This window comes from Anabrus simplex, chromosome 10 (assembly GCF_040414725.1).
Source record: "Anabrus simplex isolate iqAnaSimp1 chromosome 10, ASM4041472v1, whole genome shotgun sequence".
Lineage (NCBI taxonomy): Eukaryota > Metazoa > Arthropoda > Insecta > Orthoptera > Tettigoniidae > Anabrus > Anabrus simplex.
Genome location: NC_090274.1, coordinates 28,259,342 through 28,274,958, shown reverse-complemented (window position 1 = coordinate 28,274,958; position 15,617 = coordinate 28,259,342). Strand labels below are relative to the sequence as shown.

Below are 15,617 nucleotides of genomic sequence, written 5' to 3'. Positions count from 1 at the left end.
CCATCACCAGTAAATTCCACACTGGCACTACTTGTAGCAAGCACTGTGACTGTGCACCAGCAGGTACAGTGACTGGAGTTCAACGCTAGGCACTTGCCCCTAAAATTGCACATTTCATCAGCAAGCTTTACGCACTGCCATTGTCCATGGACAACTGGAAATGTGTAATCTGGAGTGACGAATCCTGTTAAATGATACATGCCAACCTGCACAGCGCCCACAGTGAGATTTGACGGAGGTGGGGTGACACTGTGGTGGGTGTTTTTCATTGAAGGAACTTAAGACTGCTCATAAAACGACAGAACATGTTAAAGTGGTAAGAATATATGGACATTTTGACCACTTGCATGTTGTGTACAGTAGAAGACCTGTTTGGAGACCACCCCCATGTGTTTCAGCATGATGCTCCCTACCATATATTCATGAGTGGTATGTGGGCAGAGTCCTGACCTCAATCTAACACCTTTGGGTTGAGGTAGAATGACGACATTGCTCCAGACCACTACGACAGAGATCACTCTACAGCGCTGCAAGAAGAATATTTGTTGTACCTGGTATATACTTGAAAGCAGAATAAAATTCTTTATATTTCCTTTGGACTGAACCAAGACAATTCTACAAGCTGCTACAAGTTAAAGAATCAACTTTAAACAAGCATTACCTCGGATACATTTCAACACCTGGTTGACAGTCCATCCAGCAGAGTTGTAATATAAAGGCAAACGGTATGCTAAGCCTGTATTAAAATCACCTAATGAGCACTGTCTGATGAACACTTAGAGGACATTTTTGATATGATGTTCAGATACTTTTAATCACATAAGTGTCCAATACATTACACCTAACAGCAGGAGAGAACACATTTCAATTGAACAGAATTTTAGCAGTTAGAAATAGAGGAAATCAGCATTCAGCTACATCTACAGCTTAGAAATTTGCATATGCTAGAATTAAAATGAAAAAGAGAGAAAGAGAGATAACTAGATAAGGATACATACAGCACGAGACATAACAAATTGTATGGATAAAGACTTTATACGCGACCTACACGTCTGCAAGGATTCTAATGATGAAGACAGCACACACACCCAGCCCCCCTGAGCCATGAAGGTTAAAAACCCTGATCCACCCGGGAATCTAACCCGGGAGCTCATGGACCAAAGGCCACCATGCTAGTCATTGAGGCATGACAACGGACACAGACTCAGATAAAATGACAAGAAAATCAGCAAAATTAGAGCATTCTTTCCTTTTTCTTTCTTGGAATATATATACATAATTTCAGTTTTTAGATTCATCACAATGTTGGTAAAAGATTCACAAGCTTCATTAAATGGAATTTATGCACATTTTTTCCTTACACGGTTCATTGCACAGCTTCTCGATTCCTGCATCCACAGCCTTTTCTAGAAGAACTTGATCAAAAATGATGATTCAAAGTTCTGCTGTATTCGAAAATGACTCCAAAATTGTTGGTGCGTTCATGGCAGTCATTTTAAGGGGAAAAGGAGATTATCAACATCAGCCCTGAAGTTTATAACCTGATTTTAAAAGAAGAGCTCAAAAGATTACGAGGAACAACAAAGTTTTAAATATCCTTAGGCAGTTGGGAGATAGTGGGTTCAAACCCCACTGCATGTAGCCCTGAAGATGGTTTCCTATGGTTTCCCCCTTTACACTCCAGGCTTTGCCCTAATTAAGGTCATGACCACTTCCTTCCCACTCTTAGGCCTTTCCTATCCCATCATCGCCCTAAGACCTATCTGAGATGGTACGATATAAGGCAAGTTGTAAATAAATATTTTTTTAAAAGTATCCTGAGAAAATAATATATTTATGCAAGAAATTTTTCTATGTATGCTACAATTGGGGCTAATCTCTGTCGTATATCACTTTAAATAAATAGATTTCTAGCACCTCTCCTCAATCATCTTGCACAGAACAATTTCTAAAACAAACAGAAGGGCAATTCAATCACGATGGGAGCAACCGAGGAAAAAACAAGACAAGACTCACCAGTTCCATTAGGCGGCCAACGGGGATCTCCCTGACAGGAACACTGATGTAGACCAAAGCTTCAATGGATGATCCAAAACAACTCCTTTGATATGTACCTGAAAAAAAAAAGATTGTAAGGAACGTTGCCGTAGATGTTTTCACGGCCTGTACTTATAGACATGAGAAAGGCTTTCTCGTGGATAGTCGAGATTTTTTCCTGATGACGCAGAGCGAAGTTCTCTGCAAAACGTTAAGAATTTCACCTTATTTTCTTGACACGCCATAAGCCCGGAAACCTATATCATGTCTATTGTAAGGAATATTGAACTTCTACCCCTGGGTAGTGTTCATACATAACAAACATATTAAACATATCTGCATTACTACCATTATTCATCATTTTTACGAATTTACAGTATGCTTCTGGAAATATATACCGTATATGGATATCAATCAGCAAACCGAAGGCTTAAGTCAAGAAAAAGCTTCCTTCATTCAACAGAAATTCTCAATGAGTCACCTTCAAAATTTTGAGTAAATTCATGGCGTTCCAGATACAGTTACCTCGCAGAATGGATGGTACCTACTGAAAGCCTCCCTTCAGGTCATGAGGAAAGTTGGTCAACATGGAAGGCACTCAACAGGCTTCACACTGGAGTTGGCAAATCAAAGACTTAACATGAGGATTTGGGGATTTGCCTGCAGCTCCACATTATACAAATGCAGTGAAGAGCAGACCACGAACAATCTCCTAGTTTGCAAGTTGTGCCTAACTACACGTTCTCTTCAGAAACTGCTTCCTGTCACCAAGGAAGCATGCAAACTGGCTAGATACCGGCCAAACTACACTAACATTTTATGGGGTAAGGTAGGATCATGAGATACTACCTTGTCTCTAGAAAAGATAATATGCTTGTAGTACCAATTTTTGGATGTATTTTATTTTAATATCTTTGACATTATATGTTATGTTTCATCGAACAAGTTGGCCATGCAGTTAGGGGCGTGCAGCTGTGAGCTTGCAATTGGGAGATAGTGGGTTCGAACCCCACTGTCGGCTTCAGCAGGCTTTAACCCCTTGAAGGTCACGGCACAATATATTGCGTGTAGTGGTAAGTGCCGCTGTGGTTACGGCGCAATATATAGCGTGTTGGAGTTTGAAGTGATATATCTTCGTAACTGTATGTCTTTAGACAATGATTGAAAAACGGATAGCTCCCTACATCTGTTGGCTATATTTTGAAGTCGTTAGGTTATTGTTATCACCATGGGGAGCGCTGGAAATGAAATGTTTTTAAGCGGATGTCTTCAGCTTTATCGAGTCAATTGCAAACAGTTGAACATGGCTGCGCGAAGTCGAGCTGACTTGCTTACAAGCGACGATACAGTTTGTGAAATTCTTATGAATGCTGAAAGTGATTGTTCAGTATTTGAAGACAGTGATGAAGACGATGTAGGAGGTATATTTGGAAATAACTCAAGTGGCGAAGACTTAAATGAAAGTGAGGATGAGGTCTTACAGCCGCCACGTCCGAAGCGAACAAACGTAAATAAAGCGCCTAATAATCACAGAGTTTGGGAAGACGAGACTATAACTAACCAATTCATGCCAACTACTTTTAACTTCGATGGCAGTAAGTCAGGAATTCAGAATGTTTCACTGACAAAAAATTCTTCAGAAATTTACATTTTCAAAAAAGTGTTGTCCGCCTCTGTGGTGCAGTGGTTAGCGTGATTAGCTGCCACCCATAGAGACCCGGTTTCAATTCCCGGCCCTGCCACGAAATTTGAAAAGTGGTACGAGGGCTGGAACGGGGTCCACTCAGCCTCGGGAGGTCAACTGAGTAGAAGTGGGTTCGATTCCCACCTCAGACATCCTGGAAGTGGTTTTCCGTGGTTTCTCACTTCTCCTCCAGGGAAATGCCGGTATGGTACCTAACTCAAGGTCACGGCCGCTTCTTTCCCTCTTTCTTGCCTATCCTTTCCAATCTTCCCATCCCCCACCAAGGCCCCTGTTCAGCATAGCAGGTGAGGCCTCCTGGGCGAGGTACTGGTCATTCTCCCCACTTGTATCCCCCGACCCAATGTCTCGCGCTCCAGGACACTGCCCTTGAGGCGGTAGAGGTGGGGTCCCTCGCTGAGTTCGAGGAAAAAACCAACCCTGGAGGGTAAGCAGATTAAGTAAGCAAGTAAAAATTGTTCCTTGTACCTTGTTTTGAGGATTATCAAATCAAAAAACATTACTAAAAATGATGTTTCACAATTTTTGTGCTCAAACTAGTTGTTTGATGTCTTGTTAACATACTATGTTAAATTCATTCGTTTAATTAAAATATAATGCCTCCTGAGGGTTGTTTTGCAAACATGTGCAATAACCTAAATTTTGGGGTATGCAGTGGACTAAGAAACCTGACTCTCAAAGGGTTAAGACAACCTGAACATTGTCAAAGATAGCGATGCTTAGTCGAGAATACTGTGTGAAGTCAAATGGGTTCACGACGCTAAGTAACGATTTATCCCCATATGACAGATAGTACACAGAGTCTCTCTTTTTCCTAGCGTTTATCCGAAAGTATGGGGTCCGCTGTCTTGCTACATCTCCTCCATTTCGTCCTACTGCTGACATCTTCAGGTTTTAAACCAACATCGTATATGTCGGCCTTGATATTGTCAGTCCACTGCTTTAAAAGCCTTCCACGCGGTCATATTCCTCCCAGATCAACTTGGAGAGCTGTTTTAGTAACTGAGCCGTCCTGCCTTCTCATAACGTGACCGTACCAGTAGAGACACGCTTCCCTTACTTTCTCCACAATTGCAGCGACGCCAAGCCTTTGTCGAACATCTTCATTTCTTATGTGGTCACATCGAGTCAGTCCAAGAGTCTATCGAAGCATCTTCATTTCCATTGTATGAAGAGTCTGCACATGCTTTTTTGTCACTGGACGAAATTCTGCCCCGTAAATAGCTGCTGGGCGTACCACGGTCTTGTAAATTTTTGCCTTCAGATGGTGAGGTGTCTTTTTATCGCAGAGGAGTCCGGTGACTTGTGTCCACTTGAGTCAAGCTGCATTTACCCACACTCGGGTATCAAAATTGGCATCACAGTTCGAAGTGACAACTGACCCTAAGTATTTAAAATGCTTGGTTTTCTGCAAGTCTTGATTATTGATCCTTATGGTCCTGCTAGTTTGGGGGCCACATTCTAGCTCTTCGGTTTTCTGGGTGTTGTGGCGCAGACCATTCTCAGCTAATTTGTCGCTCCAAGTTTGTGTCTGGCATTGGAGTCCAAGGCATGTTTGTTGGGCAAGTACCACATCATCCGCATTAAGAAGAGTCCAGGGATGCAATGTCTGTATGTCAGCCATTCCTGTATCCTAGTAGAGGATAAATAATAATGGTGACAGAGCTGAGCCCTGATGTACACCCACAGTGATATCAAAAAGCGGGGAGATTCCAGCTGGACCCAACTTACATAGGCTTCTGAGACTTCATGACTACGAAGGGCTCGCCAGATAAGAATGTGTGGGACTTGGTCAAATGCTTTTTCTAGGTCCGGAAATGCCATGTGCACACTCTTCTGCCTTTCCCTACGTTTTTCCACCAATAGACGTGTGGCATGGATGGCGCTGCAGCCCTTAACAAATCCACACTGGTTGGATGTTAATGTGACAATGCTTCTGAGCCTGTTGCCCAGCACTCTTTCGAATATCTTCAGTGTATGGCAGAGGAGTCGAATAAGGCTTTATGTTGAGCAGTCGCTCACGACTCCTTTACCCTTCCAGATTGGGATTGTCGTGCTGGTTGTCTATGCAAAGGGAAGTTTGTTCTCGATGATCTGGTTGAAGAGTGTGGCAGTATGGCAAAAACCAACATTTTATTACTACTATTACAGTAAAACTGCCCATCTTCATGGCTTAAAGGTTAGTGTGCTAAACTTTGGACAGGAGGTCCCAGGTATAACTCCTGGCAAGGACAGGGATTTTAACCTTCAGTGGCTGGGGGGTAATTTTATGAGCCATCTTCAGTATTAGAATAGATCATAAGTAGGGCCCATACAGCATCGACCCGAAAGATCTGCATCAGGCCTCTTCATAGGCCACACGCCATTATTATTATTATTATTATTATTATAATACATTACACATACTATGGGAATAACTGCTATCCTCTGCAAAATTGTTAGCATAACCGAGTCTGCAGTGGTTAATCTTCATTTATTAGTTTTACGGCATACTGCAATCCATCTGATTTTAAGAATTTAAATATTACTAGGATTTTTTGTTGAAATGAAATGTGTCTATTAAGCAGGAATTCGTTTCCAAAATTTTAAGGGGAAAAGTTGGGCATGTCCATTATAAGGTAGCATCCATTAAGTGAATAAATACAATATATACATATACAAATGTGTCAGAAAGGACAATAACTTACCTGTGACTGTAATGAAGATGTCTTTTCCACCTTCTAAATGTAGCACCAAGATATCGTAGAGTTTATCTTCTCCTGAGTTCAGCTTGAAGGCAGATTTCTTGTCGACAAACACCTCTAGCTTGATATCACACTTCTCCCCTGTGGAGAGGAACATGCTGGTCTCAAACTATGCTCAATGAATATTTACAAAGACAGGAGGAATCCTTGAAGTGCTCAGAGAAAATCTCACCTGGCATGATGAATCCTGCATAGGGCTCAATGTTCAACCAATCTTTACAATAACTAGAGTCGTCCAACTTCTTAATGAATTCGAACGTGACAGGGACCTAGAAAATAACATCAAAATTACAACTGATGCCATAGTAAGACTGAAAATTTGAATCCAAAATAAATTGGCATTACACCAGAAGATACCACAGATAAGATGAAATTAAACAAAAATATCCAGACCACTAACGTTCACTTCACACTCACAAAAACAAGAAAGAAACAACACAAATATTTTCAACATCAGAATGGGCACGAAGATCAGAACAAATGAAAATGGATAATGGACTGACTAAAGTGATCCTATGCAGTCCTGAAAGAAGAAGACGACGATGATTTATCAACTAGCAATAAAATAAGACAAAAGGTTCTCTAGATAATAAAAATGTGATGAATCAGCTTTGGTTTATATGATTTTCCCTGCCTATGGAATCATTATTAGAGGTGCAAAATTATAGCATTAATTATTTGAGGAAATAGCATTTATTAGCTATGGCAAGTTTTTTTTTTTTTAGTAGGCCTATTTGAGAAGGGTAAATGAAAATATTAGATCCATATAAATGGACATACATAATCTAATCATTATTACAAAATTCAGTTAAATTACAAGACATAATAGTTTCAATATTAAAAAGAAAAACTATGATTTATAGCCAAAATTGAATTTAAGGATAACATTGTACAATATTCTATAGTTTCTTCCTTCAATACTTCCGAGCACAGTACGAAATGAATGTTTGTGTTTACATTTTTAAATTTAATGACAACCCACAATTCTTCTTCTTCTTCTTCTTTTATGACCACATAGGATCACTTTAGTCAGTCCGTCGTTCAGGTCTCTTTGAAGGGATTGTTCGGGCTTTGCGGTCCTCCCAGTACTTCTTCAGACGCTCCGATCTTCGTGCCCTTTCCTCAGTTGAAAATGTGCGTGTTGTTGGTTTGTTTTGTGTAAGGGTAAAGCGGAGGTTTGTATTCTTGAGTTTTGTATTCAATTTTATCTTATTTTTGGTGTCTTCTGTTGTAAGGCCTATTTCCTTCAGATCCTCTCTTACTTCTCTGATCCATTTACATCCTGTTGTGGTATTTTTTGAGACGAGATTGTGTTGTACTAGTTGTTTCAGAAGTCTCGAGTCCTGCATCCTCATGATATGTCCAAAGAATCCCAGTCTCCTCTTACGCATAGTATCTGTAATGGGTTCTAGCTCTTTGTACACGACTTTGTTAGGTATTAACCGCCACTGTCCATCTTTCTGATATTTTTTGTTGATACAGGTTCTTCCAATCCTCCTTTCAATTTTCTGAAGTCTGTCAGTCTTTGATTGTTTATTCAGGTAAAAGAGTGTTTCTGCTGCATATGTAGCTTCCGGTTTTATAACTGTGTTGTAGTGTTTTATTTTTGTATTTATTGATAGACATTTCTTTTTGTAGATATCCCATGTTAATTTTTGTGCTTTAGCTAATCTATTTGTTCTTACTTGGATTGAGATTTTTTCATTTAAGTTATGTGTTATTACTTCTCCAAGATATTTAAACTGAGTTACTATTTTGATTTTATTACCATTTATGGTGACTTCTTTTAGCTGTGTTGGTTTTTGGGGCATAATTTCTGTTTTTTCAAATGATATTTTGAGGCCAATTTTATTTGCAATGTTTTGAAGTTCTGATATCTGGGTTTTTGCTTCTTTTATGTCCACTGCTAGTAATGCTAAATCGTCAGCAAAACCCAGGCAATTTGTTTTGATTTTTCGGCCAATCTTTATTTTGGGGGGACATTTTCTAAACCATTCCCTCATTACCATTTCTAGAGCACAGTTAAATAATAGTGGTGAGAGCCCATCTCCCTGCCGTAGTCCAGTTTTAATTTCAAATGTCTCTGATGTTTCACCCCTAAACTTCACTTTTGACTTGGTATTGGTGAGAGTCAATTTTATCATGTTTATTAATTTGGGGTGTAGTCCGAGGTGTCTTAAAATTTTAAACAGAGATTCTCTATGGATGCAATCATAAGCTTTCTTGAAATCTACAAATGTTATCACCATATCTCTGTTTCTTCTCCTGTTATAGTCCATTATCAACTTAAGACTCATGATCTGATCAGGACAGCTCCTCCAGGGTCTGAAACCTCCTTGATATTCTCCTAGTTCTTTCTCAAGTTGTAAACTTATCCTATTAAGGATGATTATTGAAAATATTTTGTATGTTATATCTAGGAGAGAGATTCCCCTGTAGTTATTAGGGTCGGTTTTGTCCCCTTTTTTGTGCAGAGGATGAATGAGGGCTGTTGTCCAGTGTTCTGGTAGTTCTTCTTTAATCCAGATAGAGACAAGTTGTTGATGGAGGGCAACTTTTGCTGAGTTTCCTGCATATTTCCAGATTTCCGCAAAGGTCTGATCTTCTCCTGGCGCTTTGTAGTTTTTTAATTTATTCAGAGCCTGGTAGACTTCCTTTATTGTGGGGGGATTGATGTTTTCTGGTGATGTTTTTATCGGGGTGTTGGTGTCCAAATGAAGGAGTTCTGTAGGTTCCTCACAATTTAAAAGCTTGTTGAAATGTTTAGCCAGAATTTCTGCATTGTCTTTATTGTTATGGGCCAGCTTACCATCTTCATCCTTGATCAGTAGGGTCGGGGGTTCATATTTTTGGAGCTGCTTTCTGAAGGTTTTGTAGTAGTCCCTTGATTTAGTTTTACTGAACTGTTCTTCAATTAACTGCAGGGTGTCCTTATGATGTTGTCTTTTTATTCTTCTTAAGACTTGGGTAGTTTCTTTTCTCTGTTTTACTAGCTTTTGATAGGATATTTCTGTCTTTTGGGACTGATGTAATAGCCATGCCTGATGTCTTTTCTCCACTGTTTCATCACATTCACTGTTCCACCATTGGTGTTTTTTACGTGGTTTAATTGGAGCTAGGTCTTCTGCAATTTGTTTAAGGTTGTGTACTAAGTCTTCAAGTTTGTCTGTGATTTTTATTTTTTCAGTTGCTTTCTGGTAATTTTTGTTGTTGATTAGCTGGGTAGGATCTATTTTTCTTTTAGTTTTAAGGGCTTGCTTTTGTTGTCTCCTCTGGGGAGTGAGTTTAATTTTAATTTTAACTACGTAGTGATCTGAACCTGTGTCTATTCCTCGGAGGACTTTGACGTTATAGATCTCTTTGTGGTGGTATTTGTCCATGCAGACGTGGTCCAGTTGCCATTCTCCTTTAGTGTAGTCAGGGTGTTTCCATGTTTTGAGTTTTTGAGGTTTCCAATTACCCACAATTACTATACATTAAAAAATTAACAACTGAAATATTACAAATCACAAACTGCCCACCTTTCTATCGGTGCATCCCTTCCCCCCCACTCCCAAGGAACACAGCACACCTGTTAGGAAACAACCTCTTCTATTGCTGTCTCAACCCACAACGGCCTGCCGCTGTATTCCCCCTTGTGTATTCTCCTATCCTCTGAGTTTCATATCTGTATCCTATATATAAAATCATCTTACTTCTATGTACTTCTATACCTTTTGTTTTTTGGCTAGTGGCTTAATGTAAAAAGTTTGAAACAAATTTATTAAAAACCACCAATCCAATACTTTACAATTTGTTTGAAACTTCTTACATTCTGTACTCCAATACGGCTATCATAATGAGACTCATAACGTGTAATAGTGGCTTAATGTCGCACTAAGTTATCTAAGGTTTTTGGTGATGCAAAGATTGGAAAGGGCTAGGATTGGGAAGGCTGCTTGGCCTTAATTATAGTACAGCCTGGTGTTAAAATGGGAAACCATGGAAAACCATCGTGAGGGCTGCCAACAGTTTATTATTTTGTTTGAAACATTCATTTTATATAAAAATATTTCCCTTTCTTCACAGAGGATGCTTGCCCAAATGTACAATTGTTGAGTCCTCTGCTAGAAAGCTACTTGGATAATTCCCCTTAAAACTGTAATCTCCACCACCTCTTTTAAGTCCATAACTAGGCAAGTTTTCTTTCCTCTCTCTGTATTCATTACCCTGGCTGACATGTGGCACATTATAATGTATTGTTGCATTTTACAGCATAGAGTGTAGGTCCACCTCAAAGAGAACTGAACATTCTATCCATATTTTGGAAATGAGAGTCTAATGGGGAGACAATGGGAATTTCCCAGCATGATCATGTCTGTAATATAACCATTAGATGAGGATAGGGGTGGCATGAATTCTTGAACTGATGCACAAGTCAGACTTTGTTGGCATGGACATGTCTTAAGGGTGCCATCTGGCACCATCGTCGACAATGCATGCCGTACCATCTTAATGCTTATGTATAAACAATATGCTGTAGTGTGGACAATGTCAAAAGCGGCCAGGACATGCAAGCAATAGAAGAAAGTGGTGTTCACTGATTCATACAGTGGACCTTGTACCAATGGTATAATATTTAGAAAAAGATACAGTTTTCTTCTCCCCACCCCCCCCATTTTTGCTAGAGTTTCAACAGCACTAACTGATGTTTTTCAGCGATATAAGGACAGGGAAGGTAGCAGTGTTGGCTGTAATTAAGGTACAGCCCCAACATTTGGCTGGTGTAAAAATGAGAACCACATTAACCATCTTCAGGGCAGATGACAGCGGGATTTGAACCCACCATCTCCCGAATGCAAGCTCACAATTAAATGACAAGAACCACATAGCCAACTCACTCAGTAGCACAATATATTTTTCATGTATTCGTAGCTATTATTATTACTACGTACTATTATTATTATGCGACAACAACATACCTGGCCGGTGTTAGCGATGATCAAATCCTTCGTCTGTGACTCCAAATAATGTACAGTATCAAATATAATTTCAGTATTATCCACCATGACTTGCGGTAAGAATTCGTTCTCTAACTTATCAAGCTTCTTCATCACTTCTTCGTGAATCTTGCGGTACTTTACAGTATCGATGACTCGAATCTGGAAACATTAAAATGTCAATAAACTGTATCATTGAAAATTCACAAGATCTTAAATAAACACATTCATCAACGTTGATAATCATTACATACTGGTGGTGATAATTTTACGAAAATAAACAGTCTCATACTAGTGCAAGTCCTTGTCTCCTCCTGTACATCCATCTTTCCACATTGATCTGTCATTGTGTTTATCCCATTTTGCATTCCTATTCATTTGCTATATTTCTAAATACAAAGAATAATTTTGAAATTTCTGGACAGTTTCTACAGGATATTACTCACCTGGGAATTGAAGAGGGCACTCACAGGTTTATGGTCACTGATCTTGAGTTCCGGGTGACTTCGATATGCTATCTGCTCTATGCCATCTCCTTTCCACAGTATTCTGTCACACCACGCTGGTGCACGATTCTTCTCACTGGAAGGAAGCAAAATCATTCAAATTTACAATTGATGTTGTCTCAACCATTCTTCCAATAACAAGTGGATAATATTTTACTGGACGACATGTGAAAAAGCTGCCTCCACCCCCCTCCCTCCCAATCACTGGCTGAGTCGAGTACAATGCTTGCCTTACTTGTCTGCTTGTTTGTTTGGAAGCCATCTGTCCTTGGATATTCAGCTCATTTGTCTACTCTAATCTCACTTATCTGGTGAAACTGTACAGAATACGTCACCATAAGACCTATCTGTGTTGATGTGACGTAAAACAAATTGTACAAAAGAAATATAAGTACAGAATGTTGTGGTGCAACAAAATAACATTAATATGCCATATTCATTAAAATAAATTCAAATATTAGAATCTTTATTGTATATCTCTTCATAATTATCTTTATTGCACTCACTTTAGTTTCCAATACTTAAAAAACAAACATGGAGCTATAGCCCTGGCGAGCCATAAACTATCAAACGACTGTTGCTCAGCCGAAAGGCCTGCAGATTATAAAGTGACACATGATCAGTGCGAAGGTCATCTTGGCCGTTATTCTTGGCTTGCTTGACCATTGTCAGATAGCTCTTTCTGATTATTCTCGCATACCCGGTAGGCTGAGAGGACTTCGAATCAGCATTCATGTCCAAGTAAAAAGACTGAACAGGCCTAGAACTCGAACCAGACGCCTATGTGCAAGAGGCAAACGTGCTACTTCCAGACCCCGGGGCCAGCTATAACTGTGGACGACCGGATAATATGCCACTCAGACTGCCTGAATGTCAATTCGGATGTTTCCTTTCACTTTACCTAATGGAAGAGAAACTGGATCTCTGTTGAACAATCTATGCCAGAGTTCTTAATTAATTTAGCCAGGACTCAGCTAAGGGCCCCATGGTCGACAAACCACGCTCCCATGTTAAGAGCCGCTGGGGCCTCTTTTAGTCACCTCTTACGACTAATTTAATTTTGTCAGATACAGTGGAACCTCGATTATCCGTTCCCGGAAACTAAATTTTCTCAGAATATATGTTCAAATTTTGTGGTCCCACAAGCATCCTAATTAAATCACGTTGTAAAAATCCTGCATTATCCGTTCTTCGAAGAAACGATTTCCCAGATCAACTGTCCAGAAATTTTAGTCCCATCAACATTAAATCCTCAATCAAGTGTTTTTCAAGAAATTGTACCTCATGAAAGGAAGGCCATGGCATACTTATGGATCTTGCTGTTAACGCCCCCACCCTCACTGCGATAATTAGAGCAAGTACTGTACTGGAAAAGCGATCGGCGGCAAACTTAAAATTAGCACAGAAATCACTACAAATGGGCTGGTGTTTGCAGAAAAACATGCCAACACATACTGGAAAAACTGTACATGAAACCTAACCGCATAACAGTTACACACATCAATTAAAATAATCTGATAAAGGTGAATATTCAACCTAGTGAGAGAGGCTACTGACAAACAATCCATGGCACTGTAGCCCTGACGGGCCTCGAGTTATCAAGCAACCACTGCACAGCATGATGGCTTGCAGGATCAGCACCATGAATCATTTCGGCTGTTACTGCTGGCTTTCTAGATCAGAGCCGTGAACTCACCATCAACTATCTCCTCAAATGTTCTCATGCAGGCTGAGTTGACCTCAAACCAGTCCTTAGCTCCAGTTTAAAATCCCTGATATTAAAAAGCCACACCCTCTCAACAAAGTAATTTCTCTCTGTGGTACATAAGTGCCATGAACCATTTCTTCAAGTTGCAGATAAAGGAGTGGCCGGAGAATTATTCATGCATCATTCTGCAGAAGTAAGGGAGAAAACAAGTGTTCTATCATACATAAAATACGGTGAAGTTAGGAATATATACTAATGAAAAACACAGTGACACGATATGGAAAGGAACAAACAAGTGGTAATCAAATCACACAGAAAGATATAAACATTGACAGGAGCACAATTAAAAATTAAAAAAAAAAAAAAAAAAAGAGAAGAAAACACACGAAAGGATAAATCAGACATTCTCCACATTTTCATACACTGCCATCCTCCAATACACTGGCTTCGTCCTCATCAATCCCAGTTTTTCTATATCCATCTCTTCTCAGCACCTAGCGAGGTCCTTTCTGCTTTCCAGTTTCATCAGGAGAGCAGGCATCAACACTCATTGAGGGGCCATGTTGACAGAACTTCAGTCTTCATGTGACCCATGATATTATCTTTCTATACCAGGTGTATGCATAAGTCTTTTCCAGTTTCACTAACAGATGGCACCAGCAAACAGTGCGCACTGCATGAATATGACACATACGTCAATTTGTTCGTCTGACATTAAACTACCAATACAGACAAATTGAGTCCGCGAAACACTAGAGTCTGTGTTGTATCATTCAGTGATCATGTTGACACTTGCGCCTGAAAAAGAACATTTGCAGTATGCACTGCTTTTCTTATTTAATTAAGAGAAAAAGGCTGTAGAAAGTCATAGTTTGCTGGTAGAAACATGTGGTGAACACGCTCCATCAATTAGAAGATGCGAGACAAGGTTTAGACAATTAAAACGTGGTGATTTCAATGTGAAAGACAGTGCATGCTCTGGTAGACCACAAAAGTGAGAAGACTCCTGAAGGCCGGTGAAATCGTCAATGCACAAAGCTATCACCAACAAACGATTAATTCAAATCATGCATTGATTGAAAGACAACCAGAATGGGCCAGAAGACATGGCAAAGTGATTTTCTTACACGACAATGCGCCGTCTCACACAGCAAAACCAGTGAAAGATACCTTGAAATCGCTTGGATGGGACATCCTTCTGCGCCTGCCGTACTTCCCAGACCTGGCGCCATCTGACTATCACCTCTTCGCATCAATGGCGCACACATTCGCGGAGCAGTACTTCAGCAATTTCGAGGAAATTGGAAAATGGCTCAACGAAGGGTTTGCTGCAAAAGACGAGCAGTTTTTGTGGCATGGTATTCATAACTTACCTGAAAGATGGACGACGTTCTGAATAAACAAAAAATGAATTTCCCTTGAAAATTACGCATTTTCTTTACCACGAAAACCACAAAAACGTATGCATACACCTGGTATATGTGACGCTCTGCAGCCAACCATACCTTTTGGTTTATTTTCTATTTTAATAGTAGATAAATTTGCATCATTTTTGTGAAAACCAGAAGTCTCTAGCTTAAAAACTGATCACTTGATGTAACTTTGTAGCTGTAAGACAGAATTTATTGAATATCTAGAAAACTGATTGGAAAATAGGGTATAGTACTCCCGATAATATATCTGTTTCACTGGAGAAAGAAATATTAGCTTTGCGTATTAAAATAATTTTCATAAATATTTAGTAATTTGAAGAGCCTCCGTGGCTCAGGTGGAAGCGTGCCGGCCTCTCACCGCTGGGTTCCGTGGTTCAAATCCCGGTCACTCCATGCGAGATTTGTGCTGGACAAAGCAGAGGCGGGACTGGTTTTTCTCTGGGTATTCCGGTTTTCCCTGTCATATTTTATTCCAGCATCACTCTGCAATATCATTTCATTTCATCTG

General features: G+C 39.8%; 1 protein-coding gene across 6 annotated transcripts in view; it reads right to left on the bottom strand.

The window, feature by feature from the left end:
• Ocrl (Oculocerebrorenal syndrome of Lowe) overlaps positions 1-15,617 on the bottom strand; it is a 102,107-nt gene that overhangs the window by 21,162 nt on the left and 65,328 nt on the right. For all 6 annotated transcript variants that reach the window (XM_068229397.1, XM_067154418.2, XM_068229399.1 and 3 more), the window contains 5 exons: positions 11,909-12,044; positions 11,445-11,624; positions 6,656-6,752; positions 6,427-6,564; positions 2,017-2,114 (listed from right to left, as the gene is read on the bottom strand). In XM_068229397.1, coding sequence (XP_068085498.1) covers positions 2,017-2,114; positions 6,427-6,564; positions 6,656-6,752; positions 11,445-11,624; positions 11,909-12,044 — 649 coding nt within the window. The remainder of the gene's footprint in view (positions 1-2,016; positions 2,115-6,426; positions 6,565-6,655; positions 6,753-11,444; positions 11,625-11,908; positions 12,045-15,617) is intronic.